The sequence below is a fragment of the Vulpes lagopus genome, chromosome 4 (genome assembly GCF_018345385.1).
Source record: "Vulpes lagopus strain Blue_001 chromosome 4, ASM1834538v1, whole genome shotgun sequence".
NCBI classification, from domain to species: domain Eukaryota; kingdom Metazoa; phylum Chordata; class Mammalia; order Carnivora; family Canidae; genus Vulpes; species Vulpes lagopus.
In genome coordinates this window covers 122,898,524-122,915,436 of record NC_054827.1, presented here as the reverse complement: position 1 = coordinate 122,915,436, position 16,913 = coordinate 122,898,524, and the positions used below count along the sequence as shown (strand labels likewise).

Genomic DNA, 16,913 nt, shown 5'->3' with positions numbered 1-16,913 from the left:
GAGGAGGAACAGGAGGCGCACAGACAGTGGCTGGTCGTGGTTGGCGGCACTGGTAGGCCCTGGGAGGACTGTGTGGCTAAGGAGGCCACAGAGGAGCCGTCTACTGCCATGGGGGTGGAGGCCACGTGGATGGGGGTGTGGTGGCGGTGGCTGGGGGGAGCCAGGACAGCAGTGAGGCCTGGGGATGGGCAGTGAGGTGGGCAGGTGTGCAGATGCGGGGGAGGGGGCTGGGGAGCAAAGGAACAGCAGCAGAACAGCGAGCAGTGGGGCAGGGCATGGCTCAGGTGGACGAGCTGGTGAAGAGACCCATGGAGACAGCGAGTGGGGACCGTGTTTGGGGGACCTGGCTTGGAAGGGGGCAGCCCGAGGCCACACAGGGTGGAGCAGGAGGGTGTGGACACTGCCTGCAGGAAGAGAGGGTGAGGAGGGCAGGCGCCCTGCGGGTTGGGCGTCGGTGGCGAGTGGCTGGAGCTGGCAGTGGAAGGGCAGGGGGCCATGGAGACAGGGAAGTGGATACAGTGGGCGTGGCAGCAGGCTGCTGGCGAGGCCCAGGTGGTGCAGGTAGGCAGGAAAGCCAGCAAAGCTGCCAGGGTGGCAGGTATGCAAGCAGCCCCATGTCCCTTCTCCCCTCCTTAGGAGTTAAGTCACCACCAGCTGTAAAAACTACATTTCCCAGCCTCCCTTGGCTAGGAGCGGTCATGTGACTAACCTTGATCAGTGAGTTGTGAGCAACTGTGTTAGGTGGGCTCCTGGGAAGGTGCCTTAAAAGGCAAAGGGGTGTACCCCTCTTCTCCTATCCACCTGTTTGCTTCCTGGAATGGGGATGTGATGGCCGGAGAGTCGCCCTGCATCTGGGTCTGTGAGGATGGAGACCAGCCCAGGGATGCTGTAGCAGACAGTGGGATGGATGAGGGTTTCCAAGGACCCTGTAGGTGTCATAGCTGCCTGGGGCTGCGAGCCGCCGGATTTCCCTCACACAAGAGAACATGAATACTCCTCCAATGTGTCTTCATTTGGATTTTCTCTTTCATGCAGCCAAAGCCAATCCTAATAAAAAGGCACCACAGAGCGCCAGCCGGGGCTGGGCACGGAGGGAGGAGGGCAGGGCTGAGTGGTGTGGGGACTGGCATCATGGGCAGAGAGCTCTGCCTGTCTGGGCTCAGCTGTTCCCGGGCAAGAGCTGGGGTCAGTGGGTGAGGGGAGCGCCCCCAGCAAGGCCTCCAGGGAGTCCTGTATTTGTCTGGGCTCATACCAACAGGGCCTGTGCCTTGCTGGGCAGGAGACAGACATGACAGGCTGTGTTCTGGGATGATGGGAGGATGCGGCCTGCAGCCAGGACTGGCCCAAGGAGCCTGAGGAGGGACCACCGTCCCAGAGTGCACTTGGATCCTGCCCGAACTCCACAGTGGGACCCCATGGTGGGTGGGGGGCCATGCAGAGAGGCTGGGAGAACCAGCACTCACCTCTGCCTCTAGCTCAGGCCTGGAGTGCCCAGGCCTGGAGGTCTGAGCACCACGGAGGCACTGAGCCAACTCCCAGGGCGGCTGTACCGGGTCCCCCTAGTGCTCTCCTCCTTGCCCTCCGAGGGCTGTGAGGCAGCAGGGCCCTGAGCCCAGCAAGATGGGCTTGGGCTGATGGGCTGGCCTTCTCTGGCCTGTCCTCCCCAGCTCCCAGGAAGGGGACGCCTGTCCTCCCCAGCGCCCAGGAAGTGGGTGCCTGTCCTCCCCAGCGCCCAGGAAGTGGGCGCCTGTCCTCCCCACCTCCCAGGAAGGGGACGCCTGTCCTCCCCAGCGCCCAGGAGGGGACACTTGTCCTCCCCAGCGCCCAGGAAGTGGGTGCCTGTCCTCCCCAGCTCCCAGGAAGTGGGCACCTGTCCTCCCCAGCTCCCAGGAAGTGTAGGCTGTGGCTTTCTGGCTTTCTGGCTACCTGGCAGCCCCTCCAGCCAGCTGGGCTAAGTGCACACTAATGCTCATGATTCAGTATTAGGCCCAGAGCCCTCTGGAACTTTATGGAGCTCTGGGTCTACTCTGTCAGCTGTCTATCCCCTGGGTGCCTGGCCTCCGTGGCGAGACCTAGAGTGTCTGCACCATCTCCACATCTCCCATTGGATTCAGCAGATTTGAGCCCTCCCCTCCCTGCCGCAATGGCCATGCTGAGCTCTGCCAGCGGGAAGCCCTGCTCTGGGGGCTGACCACCCGGCACGGCTACTTGGCACAAAGCGTCCTGGTGCCAGGGCTGTGCAGGTGCACAGCAGAGTGGGGGCGGCAGGTGGGGTGGCCCCGGAGGGGAAGGCCAGCTGCAGCAGTGGGCAGGGTGGTCCTGGCCGCCTCTACACCCCACCCCACCCGGCTGCCCCTCAGCGGCCCTGCACCTGCTAGTGACGGTGAAGCCAATGAGGGCTCTGTCTACTCCTGCCTCGCTCCCCAGCTCGCCCTCAGCCCTCCCTGGACTGGACAGTGGCCTGCTACCCGGCAGGGACAAGCTCCGAGGGCTCCGTGGCTCCTGGCACACGGAGGGGGGCCATACGCCTAGGGAAGGCCCCCCGGGCGCAGCCAGCTTCCACCGCAGCGCAGGGCCCCGGAGCGCCGGGCATCCTGCTCCACCCAAGCGCCCAGAGCGCTGCCGCGGGGCCCTCTCATCCCAGGCTCCCGCCCGAAGCCTCTCCCCTCCCGGTTGCCAGGGCGCCCGGAGCCCGGTGGTGAGCACGGCGGCGAGTCGTCGGAGGAGGAGAGGTGTGGGCTCAGGGCCAGAGCGCTGGGCGCCCCGGGGGCCCCTCCGGCGCTCTGGGCCGAGCCGCTCAGCCCGGGGAGCCGCCCGGGGTCATCCCTGCCGGGCCTGGGGGCTCCCGTGTCCGACGCGAGCCGCCCGCCCGGTGCTCTGGGTGCGGCGGCCCTGGTGGGCGCCCGGGGGGCCGTGCTGCTCCCAGCCCCGTCCCCAGGAAGGGGACGCCTGTCCGGCTCGGTCCCCCCCCCCCCCCCCCCCCGGCTTCCCTAAGGCTGCGCGGAGGGGGAAAGGGCGTCCCTGAAGGCCCGGGTCGGGAGGGGAAAGGGGAGACGCGGGACCGGGACGCTAGGACAGCAGCCGCAGCGCCCAGCCCGGGGCGCGGGGGTGGGGGTGGGGGTGGGGGTGGGGGTGGGGCAGGCGCCCTCGGAGGGCGCAATCCGGCCACGCGACCCGCAGCCGGGGGGCTCGGCGCGGCAGCGCGGGAGCCTGAGGGGACGCAGTGCAGCCTCCTGCGGTTTATTGATTGAGTAAAGTTCAGCAAAGTGCTTCGGAGCGGCCGAGCCCGGCCCGACGCGTACAGTCGTTCATAAACGTAAAACTCTCCGGCGGCAACCGGCCAACCCGCTGTCTACAGAGCGCCCAGGGGAGGCCTCCGCAGCCGGGCCCGGGCCGCCGCGCTCAGAGGTGCGGCGCGTAGAAGGCGGGCGCGCCGTAGGTCTGTGAGCCCAGCACGAAGGGCGACAGCACCGCCGGGCTGGACAGGAAGGGCAGCTGCGCGGCGCACACCAGGCCGCCGGGGCCGTGCGCCGGGTACCCCGCGGGGCCGTGCATGGCGAGCGGCGCGCCCATGGGCGGAGACGGGCTGAGCGGGCTGAGGCCGCCGGGCAGCCCGGCCCCCGGGCCCGCGCCGGGTCCCGGAGCCCCGCCGCCGCCGGTCGGGGCGCTCGTGTCGGCGCCCGGGTTCTGCTTCTTCCACTTGGTGCGCCGGTTCTGGAACCAGATCTTCACCTGCGTCTCGGTGAGGCTTAGCGACAGCGCCAGGTTGAGGCGCTCGCACACCGACAGGTAGCGGGTCGCCTTGAACTTGTTCTCCAGAGCCACCAGCTGCTCGTAGGTGAAGGCGGTGCGCGCGCGCCGCGGCTTCCCGGACTTGGAGTCGGAGCCCGTGCGCTTCCGCTTGGGCTTGGTGGCCGCGGCCGCGCCCTGAGGGGGGGTCCCCGCGCCCCCTGCCGCCGCCGCCGCCGCCGCCGAGGCTCCGGGCGGGCCCGGGGCTCCGGGCGAGCTCCCGCGGGGGCCGGGGGCTGCCGCCTCCTCCACCGCGCTGGGGGGCGCCTCCGCCTCGGCCGCGCCCGGGCAGCCCGACCCGCGGGCCGCGAGGCCGCCGCCGCCTCCCCGCGCCTCCTCCGCGCCGCGCGCCGTCCCCGCGTCGGGAGCCCCGTCCTCGTCGTCGTCGTCGTCGGGCGCCTCGTCCCCGCTGTCCGCGCTCGGGCTGCGGCCGCCGCCGCCGCTGCTGTAGCCGCCGGCCTCGGCCTCGTCCGCCTTGTAGGGGTCGCCGGCGTCTGCGGGCGAGCGGGCCGGGAGGACACACAGTTAGGACGCGGCGCCCTGCCCGCGCTCGGCCCGCGCTCCCCGCGCCCCGGGAAGGGGCCCCCCTCCTGCTCCGCGGCTCCTCTCGGGGATCGGCCCCCTCCCCGCTTCCTCCGGGGCGGGGTCGTCCCCCGTCCCTCGCCCCGTCCCTCCGCGCCTCCCTCCCCGGCCCGCCTCTTCCCGCCGCTCCGAGCCTCCCGCAGCAGGTCTCCCCGGGCCGGGCCGGCAGGGCCGCGGGTTTACCGCGGGCTGAGAGCTCCGATCGATCCGCGGGGCAGATACAAACTTAATTAAACTCATTTTGTGTAATGTACAAACTAGTTAACGGCCATTTAATTTATTTCGGCGTATATTACCCTCCAATTACGGAAAGGCGTGGACCGGCCAATTACCGGGCATTTGAGAGCCTGCTGCCAGCGGCCAGTGGTGGGGCTGGACCGGCTGCAGGGAGGGGACTTCGGGAGACCCAACTGGCTGCCCTGGCCCCCGATTCCAGCTCCAGCCGCCGGTCCCAGCTTCGCAGCCTTCCCCACTCGGTGGAAAGCCCCACCAACCTGGGTCCTACCGGAGGCTCTGGCCTGCAGGTTCCGGCCTGGGCAGTGCTAGGTCGGGGGCTGTCCCGGCTAGGCCCAATCTTAGCAGCAGCCCCAACCGTCCAAGCAGAGGCCCCTGAGGTGGCTGCATTTCTAGCCTGGAAAATTTGGAAGGCAGGCTATCCTACGCAGGGCCTGGCAGCGCGTCTAAAAGGACTGTACCCCCACAGGTGGTGGCACCACTAGGAGAAAAGCCAGGGCATGTGCCCAGCATGGTGCTACCCAGTCCGGCTCCAAGGCCCCAACTGTTGAGTCAGGTTGGCACGGTGGTAATTATCTTCCACCTCGTGAATAAATGTCAAACTGGGTGCTAGCACACTTATCCAGGGCACCTGCAGAGGTTGCGGGAAGTCGGCAGGGCAGATGGGCTGGCCCCCCACCCGCACCCCTTAGCAGGAGCAGGGGCTGTCCCCTAGGGGACCCTGAGAACACCTGGCCATCCAGCTTTGCCATGTCGGGAGTAGTCTGAGGAGGAAAAGGGCCTGACCTGGCTCCCTCCCTGAACCTGTGAAAGACCCGGCCTTCCGCTCAGATGGGCCCCCAAGCTGGTGGAGGCTCTGGGTGGAGACTCCGGGAACCCTGGCTAGGCCAAAAGCGGGAAGGGTTCCCCTCCAGCCAGCCTGGGTTTGCCCTTCCTTCACGTCAACCCCACCTGGAGCTGGCGAGCCCAGGCACCCCAGGCCCCTCTGCCCCAGCACAGCGGCCCCAGCCCTGTCCACCCTGCACTCCCGTCCCTGCTCCTGCTCCGCGGAGGGGCTGGGAAGTTGCAGGGAGGAAGGGCCGGAGGAGGGGGCACCAAAAGCAATCAGGAGCCGGTCGAATGCAATTCTCGATCAATAGCGGCCCCTAATAAGTGTAATAGGTTTTAATCGAGTAATTATCCGAATTTTGACCCTATAATTTAGATGTTCGGGGGGAGTTTGCAAGGTGCTTGAAAGAGATATGCATGCTGCCGTAATGGGATATCGACCGGGCCGGGGGCGCGGGCCGCCCCATTACCGGCCGCTTTCCGCCGCTAAGCACATTTCCCCTTAACTGTAATCGAAGGGATTTAATTGTTTTTCCAGAGATAACCAGCGTTTTGTCACAATTAGTCTGATTTGTCCAAAAAAAAAAAAAAAAGGAGAAGGAGGAAAGAGGGAGGGAGGCCTCGGGCGGCCGCGGTGGGGGCGGGGAGGTCACGGGCCCGCCGCCTCGCAGGTCCCCTCCTCCTCTGGCACCAACTGCCTTCCAAGGCCGGCCCTGCAGCCCCGAAGCCCCGGGACCGGCCCGGGCGGAGCCATCCCGGGAGGCGCGGCACGGGCCCCGGAGTCCGGGTCGGACGGAGCCCCGCGCGCTGCGAACTTTGCACCGAGCCTCGGCACACCGCCGGCCCGGCTCGCCGAGGGGCCCGGGAGCGTGAACGCATAGATGCGGCCCGTCTCCCGGCTCCCGCGACCGGAGCGGGCCGCGTCCTACTCACGCGGCGGCTCAGCTCCGGCGGCGGCTCCAGCTCCTCCTCCCGCGGCGGCGAGGGCGCGGCGCTCCAGCTCCTCTGCGCGCGGCGGGCGTCCCGGGGCAGCGGGGGCCGGGGCGCACGGGGCCGGGGCGCACGGGGCCGGGGCGCACGGGGCCGGGGCGCACGGGGCGCACGCGGCGGGCGCCACGGGGCCCAGAAGCACACAGCGGCGTCTTCTGCTGTTGAACTTGTTGGGGTCCAGAATGTCCAGCACCGAGAAGGAGGTGGGGCGCGGCGGCGGGCCAGGCCGGGCCGCCCCGGCCCCTTCGGGCGCCGCGGGCACCGTGTCGCTGGCGGCGAGCGGCGGGGGCCCGGCCCGCGGGAAGGCGGGCAGCTCGGCGCGCCCGTCCATGGAGTCCCGGGCGGCGGCGGCGGCGGCGGCGGGCGCGGGCGGTGCGGGCCCCGGGCCGGGCCCGGGCGGCGGCGGCTGCAGCGCCGGGCCGTCCCCGGGAGCCGCCGGGCCGCTGGCGCTCATGCCGGCCTCCCGCCGCTCCGGCCGCTCGGGCCCCGGCGGCTACTGGGCTCCCATCCCCGGCGGCCCTGGCGCCGCCGCACGATCTGGCGCAGGCGGCCGCGGCCCCGCCGGCTCTCGGCGCCGTGCCCCGCGCTCCGCCGCTGCTGCCCGGCGCTGCCTCCGCCGCCGCCTCAGGCGCCCGCCGCGCCCGGCCCGCGCATTTATGGCGGCCCCGCCGGCGGCGCCCACGCGCCCACACGCCGCACACACGTGCGCCCGCAGGCGGCCGCGGGGCTCCGCCGCCCTCGTTAGCGCGCGCGCCTAATTGGTTGCGAATGGCCCCGGGCGGAGGAGGCGGGCCCCGCGCGGGACACACGGACGGAGCCCCGGGCCCGACCGACAGACGCTCAGCCGGGAGCCCGAGTGCGGGCCGCCGGCGGCTGTCGCGGTCGGCGGCGCGTCGCTGCGCCTCCGCTCGTCCAGAAACGGTGCGCGGCCTCCTGGGCGGAGGGGGAGGAGACAGCCCTGGCTTTTAAATAATTGCGGGATCAATCGGCGGAGGGGCCGCGGAGGCCCCGGGGCGCACGGGCGGGCGAGCGCTAAGACTCGGCCGGGACAGCCCGGCGCGGGACGCGGCGCCCACGCGGCCCCTCCTCGGCCTGCAGGCGCGCGGTCCCGGCCCTCGGGCGGCCCCTCGGCGGCTGGGGCCGGGGTGGGGGAGGTCGTGGGCACACTCTGGGTGTCTTCCGCGCGGTCCGTGCACCTCGGTCGCGCCTCTCCGGGTCGCTCCTCCCGGGGCCTCCTCTCGCGGCTCTGTCCCTGCGGCCCCTCCCGCTCCCGCCCCCTTCGCGTCGTCAAACTGGGGCCCGGCCCTGTGTCCCCGCGAGGGGCGGGGCCGGAGGCCCCTGGGTCGCTCATTAGTAGTGGTATCGAAAATGAGGGAGGCTGGACGGCCCTCCCGCCCCGGCCCCCGCCCCCGCCCCCAATCGGGGACCGAGGAAGCGTACGGACAGCAGGCGGCCTACGTACAGATCGATACGCTTCAGGTAGGGGGACACATGGCGGCAAACTCCTGCACCCCCGCGCGCGGAGACTTGAGAAGCCCCTCGGTCCCGGTCTCTATTTGTGCATATTTATCTACAGCTGCGACTGTTTGCACCGCCCGGCCCCGGCCCTCGCCCTCGGAGGGACCGGCCAGCGTCCGCGTCCGAGGGTAAGCCCCTTGGCTGCTCTCGCAGCGCCCTTCCTGGTCCCCGCCGCTGGTGGGACCCAGGTGGGAGCCGGCGGTGGGGGCGCGCGTGCGGGGGTCTTCAGGGTGTGAGACTGTCTCTGACGGCCGTGAGTGTGCACGCAGGCGTGTGCACGAGCAGTGTGCGCGCCACCCGACACTGCGGTCCCCGGAGCCTGCTCCACACACAAGGACGGGTCCTTTGCAATTACCGCGGGCAATGATCCTTTGGAAGCAGAAATTAAAAGTTGGGAGAAATAATGGGGGACCAATCGGCTGTAATTTGGGCCAACCTCGGACATGCTGAGCCTCAGGGAGGCTGGGACTGGGGGGAAGGTAAGGCCTCCCCTCTCCCAGCCCGTCCCCTCCCCCGCACACTGGTCCATCCCGAGATTCTAATCAGACCCACAACACTGTGTCCTTCCTTGCCAGGACTTGATTATTCTTTATCTTTAAATTATAAATCACCTCTGGGGGAAGGAGGGTGGATAATCTCTCATCACAGGGAGGTAATTATCTCCTTCCCGCCCCCACCTTCCTGGCGGGACTCTTGGGCTCTCTCTGCCCCTCCCCCAGCTAAGTTTGAATATAGATGTGCACACACACACACACACACACATATACATACACACTCATTCAGCAGCACGCGCCACATACAATCTCAGATTCATTCATGAGCACCTGGGCACACCGTGTCAGGCGCATGATTCACAAACGCATTCACCACCCTGCAGCCGGCCTCAGCAGCGCCCACCAGCTCTGTTCTGGTCTTGGTTCCCTCTTTATTCTTTCCACGAGGACGGCACTCAAGGCCCCTACCTGCCCCTCTCCCACGCCAGGCATAGCATGAAGTGCCCTTGGGCAGGTCCCAAGTGCAGACCTCTGACCTGTCTCTGGGTGGCTGAGTTCCAATGTGACCTAGAGCATCACAGCCCCTCATGTGTGCTCACACTCCATGCCACACAGGACCTGTCCCTATCTACCACCAGTCACCACGGGAGGTACAAATATGGCAGTCACTGGGTGGGCAGGTGCTGGGTGTGTGCTCTCACCCCCATTATACACCCCCATTATATACACCTGCAGGTGAGAAAGAGAAGCGTAAGGCCTCTTGGTACATCTTTCCTTCAACACAAACACACAAAATGAGTTTTATATAATGTAGATATAGCACAACGTATGGTATCACTAAAACATAGTAAGTAGAATACAGTATATTAAGTATGATACGTAATAAACATAATGAAATAACATATTGTAATACACAACCAAACATATTCACACAGCACAGTAGGATGTGCTCCCTGCTGAAAGGTGGGGGTTCAGCTGACTTGGACAAAAGTGCCATGACTGTCCTGGAATTTGGAGGTGCCAAGGTTCTCTTCCTTGGTCCTCCTCTCCCCTCTCTTCCTTGCCCTGAATAGTCTAATGGGAATTGCAGCAATCAGAGTAATGAACTGCAGGGTCTGACCCAGGGGAGCAGAGGCAGGGCAACGGGTGTGATGGGAAGCCCCCAGCGCTACATAGGGGACCTTGCATCATGTTCCCACGTGAAGAGGAGCTGCTACGTGAGGACAAGAGTTAGGGAGATCATGGCATCTGCTCTTGCCCTCCTCTTCCCCTACCTCTAAGAAACAACCCAAGTCCTAGGGACACACAGCACCCGTTCTACTCTCTCTGATACCTGGGAACAACCCTCCCCTCCCCCAACCTCAACTCAGAGCATCCAGGGCTATAAAGACGTCCTTTCGCTCCTAATCACAATTGATTGTCAATTAGACCCTCATTTGTGCAATCTTTGCCCATCTGCCATATCGGGTTATCTCCAAGCCACCAGCCTCACTTGCTGGGCCCCAGGTGGGCACTGACAGGTGAAATCAGTGCCTGAGATAGGGATGCCTCTGCCTACCCAGTGGACAGGAGACACCCCTTCATTGCTAAGCCTCCACTCACTGTACATCAGCAGGACCAGATGGGGTCTTCGGCAGGCTGGGGGAGGGGCTGCACAAAAGCAGGAAACAAATGGAACAAGTGTAGAAATCTGTAGGAGAGTTTGGTTGTAAAAAGTCTGAGAAGTGATGGGGGGCGGAGGGGAGTAGTGGGTGAGGACTGTGATTATGCAGAAGAGGAAGGGGAGGTGTTTGGGAGAGGGATTGTGGAATGCTGACCATCCAGCCCTTTCAATCCATGGCCATATGCTCTCCTCAGCATCAACTTTTTGGAATTTTGGAGTGCAAAAGAGCAGGAAGGGTGTCCTGCCACTGCCACTAACTTATGTGTTTAGGGGGCCTCCTTTCTTTTGCACCTGGAGAGCTTTACTGGACAGGGTGGAGGGGCAGCATGTTCTGGAGTCTTCAGGGCATGTGGATGGATAACCTTCACTTTGTATAATGTTTGCTTCATACAAAGCACACCCCACTGCAGACTGCCCAGGGGCCTCCCAACATCGCTGTAAAAGATGCAGGGAAGGGACTGTCACCCCCATCTACAATTAGTTCTGACTCCTTGCATCCATACTGGGTCCTGCTGATGGTATAGTGCTGGCTCTGAACGGGCCAACCTTCTGTGCACCTGTGGGAAGGATACAGGAGGTAGAGGCGGAGAAGGAGAAAAGGCTTCTCCTTTTGCTCCCTTTGACTCTTCACCCGCTGGACTCCATGGTGAACTCTTTTGCTCACCCAGAGTTTGGAAAACAAGAGGGGAACTTTCTCTGCTTATTGACTTCTTTATTTATCTTCTTTAAAATATAACTCTTCTGAGGTCTTTTGATTTCTCAAAGAAAGGTATCCCACACTCAGAACAACAGAGAAGAAAGGAAATACCGGCGGCTGGCTGCGCCTGCGGACCGCACAGCCGCGGCCCCAGGGCCATCCTCGGATCCATGGAGAGCGCCAAAGCACGTCAGCACCACGGACAGCGCACCCAGGCTGCGCCTGCGCCCGCGGTCAGCACCGCGGACAGCGCAACAGCGCCCTGGCGTCTCCGCTCTCCCTGGTTATCACCCCGCTGTGACATCTGCGCCCGTCCTTGGCTGTCTTCCTCATATTCTGGGACACCCCAAAGGAGGAAGACGGCGGCAGATTGTGTGTCGTGTGGCGTCATGGCACAGTGTATGCTATGCCCCAGTTCATTCACCATGGCCAACCAAAAGGCCAGATTTTTACGAGGTTTTCACTGCCTGGATTTGAATGCTTCTGTTTGTAAGCTTCGACGAGAGTTCAAAGATGATAAGCATGTAGCGCTGGGCCTGGTTCCTGGCACGGGGTCAGTCAAATGCAAAGGTGAGGTTTAAATCCTTTCAACTTAAAAACAAAATCCCAAATCATCAAAACGGAGAGTGGCTCTTGGGCTGTGGAATCAGGGGTGCTATGTGCAGAGAGTAGGGCACCCAGCTCCCATGTCAGCACTGGGGGGGAGGCGGCCAGCTTCCTCTCTTGGCCTCGGAGGACATCCTAGCTCCAAAGGGTTTTCTGACCAGAGGGTAGGACAGGGGTGGGGATTACCACCTCACAGATGGGTGAATGGGGGATGAAGAGGATTGATCTCATGCTCAATGTCATCCAGCCAGGATGTGGTGGAACTCTGATGTGAATGCTGTGTCCTACTGATGCCAGCATTCTTAATGTGCAAAGCAACAGATAATCAACCACCAGGTGCCAAAGGGAAGGCAGTCCAGGTGGGGTGCCTAGAATGGTCCTGGCCGCTGCAGGCTCTCCCTCTTCAGAACCCCCTGTTGCCTTTGGTCTTTCAGCTGCTTTGCTCATCCTTCTTACAGGGGCAACAAGGATATCCAGGTTCAATCATACCCAGGATGGCCACCTTCCATCCCTGTGATCCCACAGTCCTGTCAGTACCCAAGGTTTCAAGTGCAGGCATTCTTGCCCTCAGTAATCACCATAGTCGTCTGGGCTTTCTATGGATTTTTTACCCAGGGGAATGTTCTAAGCCCTGCTTGGAGGTGAATGGTCAGAAGACTCCTGGTGTCGGGGCATCTGGGGATGCCCTGAGCACAGAGTGTCAGAGTTTCCTGCTGTTGACTGCCTCCACTTCGCACTGCGTCTGCCACAGCCTAGCTCTCCAGTGTACTCTTCATCATTCTAAGGCACAAATCAGATCACACTCCACATCCAGAAACACCAGAAGGTTCCCATGGTCCAGGGCCAGCATCTGGGCTCTGCAGCCCAGCATCAAGGACTTCCTGACTGGATCCTGTAGGCTGTCCTGCACAGTCCCTACACCTGCACCCTGTACCCAGAGTTCCTGAGCCCGATGGTCAACCTGCTGTGTGCCTACACCTGCAGTTCCTACTTTCAGCCATGCCCTTGGCCATTTGTTCACACAAATCATTCCTACTTACCTTAGTGGCAACAGCACCCAGGAGCCGTCTGATTTTCCCACAGAAAGGTAGGTGCCATCCTGAGTGTCCGTCCAAACCTTGAGCTTCATCCTGTCATGTTTTAACACACCATGCTACATTTATCTGTTCACTTATGGTTCTGGCTCCAGACTGTGGACTCCTGGACATTGTGTGTGTCTCACTTTAGCTCTGTGTCCCCCATCAAAGTAAAAGCAGAATGTAAAATGCAAAAACATGTTTACACTGAAAAGGAACATTGGAAGGCAAAGTGCTGAGGGGGTGGAGCAAGCATTTCAACCCACCCACTCTACTTTCACCCCAGTAGCAGACTGGTCTGACTTCCTGCTCTAGCTCTCTGACTCATCCTATTCTCTGAATAGGGAAATGTCCCTGGCTGGGGAGTCAGGGCCCTGGTCACCTTGGCTCTGTCTTCCACCAACAGGGAGTCTAGCACTGATCAATTTTTCTCCTTGGTGTAGTGGATGCAGATGGTGTCCTGCCCGGAATCCTGCCCAGCACCCTACTCAGATCCTTGCCCAGATCCTTTACCAGACAGCCATCCAGATCCTTGTCCAGATCCCTACCCATACTACTAAGAGCGGAGAGGCTCAAGTTCGCACCCATAAGCTACTCAAGAGAACTGTCCCTGGCTGATGGGAGACTCATTCCCAGAGACACCTGGGGAGGGGGTGCCCCTCCTTGAGGGGTAGATAGCTGTTCAGGATTTATGCTCCAGGGCTCCCTGCAGATCAGGCCAAGGCAGGACTTCACCAGAAGGCATCCTTGCTCCGCCCTGTCCCTACTTTTCCTGCCCGGCCGCTTGGATTTCTCCTACCACAGTGAACTCAGGTCCCTGAATCTGTGCCCGTGACTCTGCCTGGGTCCCACCAGGGGGTGACAGGTTGGGATGGGGTGGAGGTTGACCTAGGAAGTCCCTGTCCAAGAGAGGGATTATCCCCCTGCAGTGTAGAGTGTCTCAGTGCACAGCTTAATTCAGGAGTCAGGATGTGTCTGTGGACATATGGATATTTACAGTGATGCTTCTTGTCCCTCACTCCCCTGCTCCTCCAGCCCCATCCAACTGGAAAAACTCTAATTAAATCAGAAATGTCATAGATTGGATAATTTAACCACAGTTTTTCTTTCCCTTCATCCTCTTACTCAGCCATGGTCTTCTAATGGGGAATGTAGACTTCCCAGCCATTGAAAGTATGCTTTGGCCACATGACCTGCAGTGGGCAGAAGTGACCAGGAGCCAGTTCAGAGCTCAGACCTTAAAAGCATCTGCATTTCTGACCCTTACAGCTTTCCTTCTTCTCTGTGAAGAGAACATGTTCCAGACACTGTGGTTCCCTCAGCTGGGACTAGGAATAAAGTTCTGGAGCCCACCTGATGAGCCCAGTGGGGGGCAGCCAATGGCAGCTGATCATGGGTCACAAACAGGAAATGGGTGATAATGGCCATGGACCCCTGAGAGCTTTGGGGCTGTTTGTTACACATCAGAGTTGTAGCAGAAACCTGGCTGATATAAGTGGGGCACCTTACTGCCCATGGCATCCTAGAGTTAAGAAGATGCAGCCTTAGCAGTACCCACCCATTTGCCTGTTCACATCCCATCTTTCCTGGCTCTCCTGCCTCAGTTTCTGTGACCAGACCCTGTGTGTCCACCAGTTGACCCCTTCACTGCTTACCCATTACACAGTCACAAGACTCTTTCCCAGACATCTCTACAGGCACCTAGTCTCAGGTACCAGTGTTTCCCCCCACTGCACATCCCACAGAGGGCTCATTCCTTCATCCACCAGGCATTCAGCTACTCTCCATGGCACACCTCTGACAGGGCGGACCCTGTGGTGGGCACGGGGGCATAAATGAGAAAGGCAGGCAGGTCTGCCATTAGGGAGGGTGGGCAGTTACACAGTTACCAGGGAGAGTAGGCTGTCCCCAGTGATCCTTCAGTTTCCACCGGAGGTACCCTGAGGGAGGGAGGGCGGTCATGAGGACAGATGGTTAGGTTAGGCATGGAGGGGATGGCCCTTCCCTAGTCAGGAAGAATGGACATGTGGACCCTGTCCTGGGAAGCTGCTCCACCCAGGGAGGAAAAGGGGAGGGGGCACGCGGAGCAGGCGCAGGGTGCGAGGAGGGACCCCGCCAGGTACACAGAAGGTGTTCAATAAATGCATTCAGTGAAACTGTTCCTGCACTGCTCCGCACATTCTACAGCAGAACTCACTCAGGGTCTGGAGGGCGTGTGCGGGGGCGGGCGTCAGGCCTGGTAATGGACTTAATTGAGGTTAATGCCTCTTGCACAGTTCCCTGATTATTAAATTATTATCACACGCGCGCATCATAATTAGAAGTTTGAGTAACACTCCAAGGGAAACCTTGGAGGAGCGATTCTGGAACATCGCTGTCCTGGGCCCTCTGAGGGGCTGCAGAGAGGTGGGGGCGGGGCCTGTGGGGCTGCGGACTGAGGTGGGGGTGAGCGCGCTCTTGAGGGGCCAGCGGGAATGGAGGAGGGGCGTGTGGGGTGTGCGCGCCCGTGGAGGGGTCGTGTGCCCGGTGTGGGTGCGGCGGGGGTGGGAGGTGAACGCGCGGGACCCCGACCCGAGGACCCTGCCCCCCCACTACTAGGGCCCCTCCCTTGGGGAATCGTTTGTGTGTGCTGAGGGTCCCCTGCGGCCTGCCTGCTGGCAGCTGCTCTCCGACCCCAAGCGAGCCAGGGTCTGGGGATGGGGCCCGCGGTGAGCGCCCCGGCGGGAGGGGCTCCAGGTCGTCCTCTCCCTCTCGGGCCCAGGCTCCCTGCTGACGCCTTTTGGCACGGCCACATTCCGGGGCGCCCTCCCCAAGATCGCTCCTCTGGAACCCCTCGGGGACCTGTCTCTGACCCAGGACACGCAGGTCGAGGATGTGCATGTCTGTTGTCCATGCACACGTGTGGCTCTCCTACGTCCGCTCCGTGCGGGGGTGTCCACGTGCCTGCGCGTGTGTGCCGGGTGTCCACGTGGCCCTGTGCGGGGCGTGTGCCCAGCGTGGCCTGGGGGTCGTCGGGGTGCACGGGCTGGAGCCAGGACCCTTTCCGCGGGTCAGGTCCCTGGAGCCGGCGGCGCAGCGCACTGTGTCGGTCTGGGAGCCTGGCTGCGGGTCGCTGGCCCGTCCTTCCGGGTCCTTCCCCAGCCTCCCCCTGCACGGCTCTGCCCGCCTCCACCTGCACGGCTCCTCGGAGGACCTCGGGAAGACGCGGGGCGCGGGGCGGCGGGGCGGGGAGTGCAGGGTCCCTGGGGACAGGCACCAATCAGCCGCCCCTCCCTCCCCTCGAGAGCGGACTCCCTCCCCCTCGTTCTCTCTCGCTTTCCCCTTCCTCTTCTCTATTTATTTTCCTCTCTGTTGCTGAAACATATTGAAGGGGAGAAAAAGCCAACATTAAGATCCAGTGTGAGCCGCGCGGCGGTTTAACGATTTCAAATGAGCCCCGGCGTGGGTGAGGACCTGACAATCCCCGTCAGGATGGCAGATGACGGCTAAAATTACCCCGGAATCAATATTCTCACCGGGTGTCCCGGGCTGATAAGCGCGGCCAAGACAATGTTGACTATTAAAGTCGACAGCTTGAGATATTACACTATTAGTTATGCTATTTTTAATAATCTATAATATTTGGGCTATAATTAATTAATTATACGGGTCAGATAATATCTAGGGCTGGAATGAGGTCTGAAGGACCTATTACGGTGGTAATGAGAAAGGAGAAATCTAATCTGGGGACAGGTGCTGGGAGGGCCGGCGGCAGGATCCTGACGCTGCTGCCCTCCGTGCTGGCCTCATCCCTGCTGCTGGGCTCCCTCCCAGCCAGGGGTCTTTGGGGTCACCCGGCAGTGGGGCTGCTGTAGGGTGGGTCTCTGACCCCAGCTCTGAGTAGCGGAGGGGCGCTTTGCATGTCCCCCTGGGAGGCAGGTACCCCCGTCCCTGGACCCCCACCTGCTTTCCCACCTGTCTCTGCAGTGGGGGCATGGAGCAGAGGGTTCCCCACTTCTCGGTGCCTAGGCCATGGGTGCCAGGGCTCACCTGTGCCCCTCCCCAATGTCTTCTAGCTGATACCCAGACAACAAAATCTGAGCCTGTGGCCTTGGTCAGAGAGGCCTCCACCTGCACCCCCCCTTATCCCTGGGCTCACCACACCCCTGTCAGGATGCCTGCCTACTGCTGTGCCCTCAGCCAAGCTCACTGAGGCCCCAGGGCCTCTGCACTGGCCATTCCTTGTCCTGAGGCCAACTTCTCACTGACACTCCTTTCTCCACTCCAGCAGCACCCGCTAAAGGCCCTGGCTCAACTCTACTCCCCAAAGGCTTGCTTTATTTATTTGTTGGTGGAATGGAGGGCTGACAGAGGCGGGTTCTGCGGCTCCTGAGAGTGACCTTCAGTGAACACAGCTGTCCTGTGTATATAACCAGGACAGAAACAGTCGTCTGCAG

At 62.4% G+C, this 16,913-nt stretch overlaps 1 protein-coding gene across 1 annotated transcript; it reads right to left on the bottom strand.

Annotated features, from left to right (window-relative positions):
* Positions 1-3,402: 3,402 nt before the first annotated feature.
* On the bottom strand, positions 3,403-6,877 carry NKX1-1 (NK1 homeobox 1). Its single transcript, XM_041751585.1, has 2 exons — positions 6,367-6,877; positions 3,403-4,283 (listed from the first exon to the last, which is right to left on the bottom strand). Exons 1-2 carry the CDS (start codon positions 6,875-6,877, stop codon positions 3,403-3,405), a joined length of 1,392 nt encoding a protein of 463 aa, XP_041607519.1.
* Between the last annotated feature and the right edge of the window lie 10,036 nt (positions 6,878-16,913).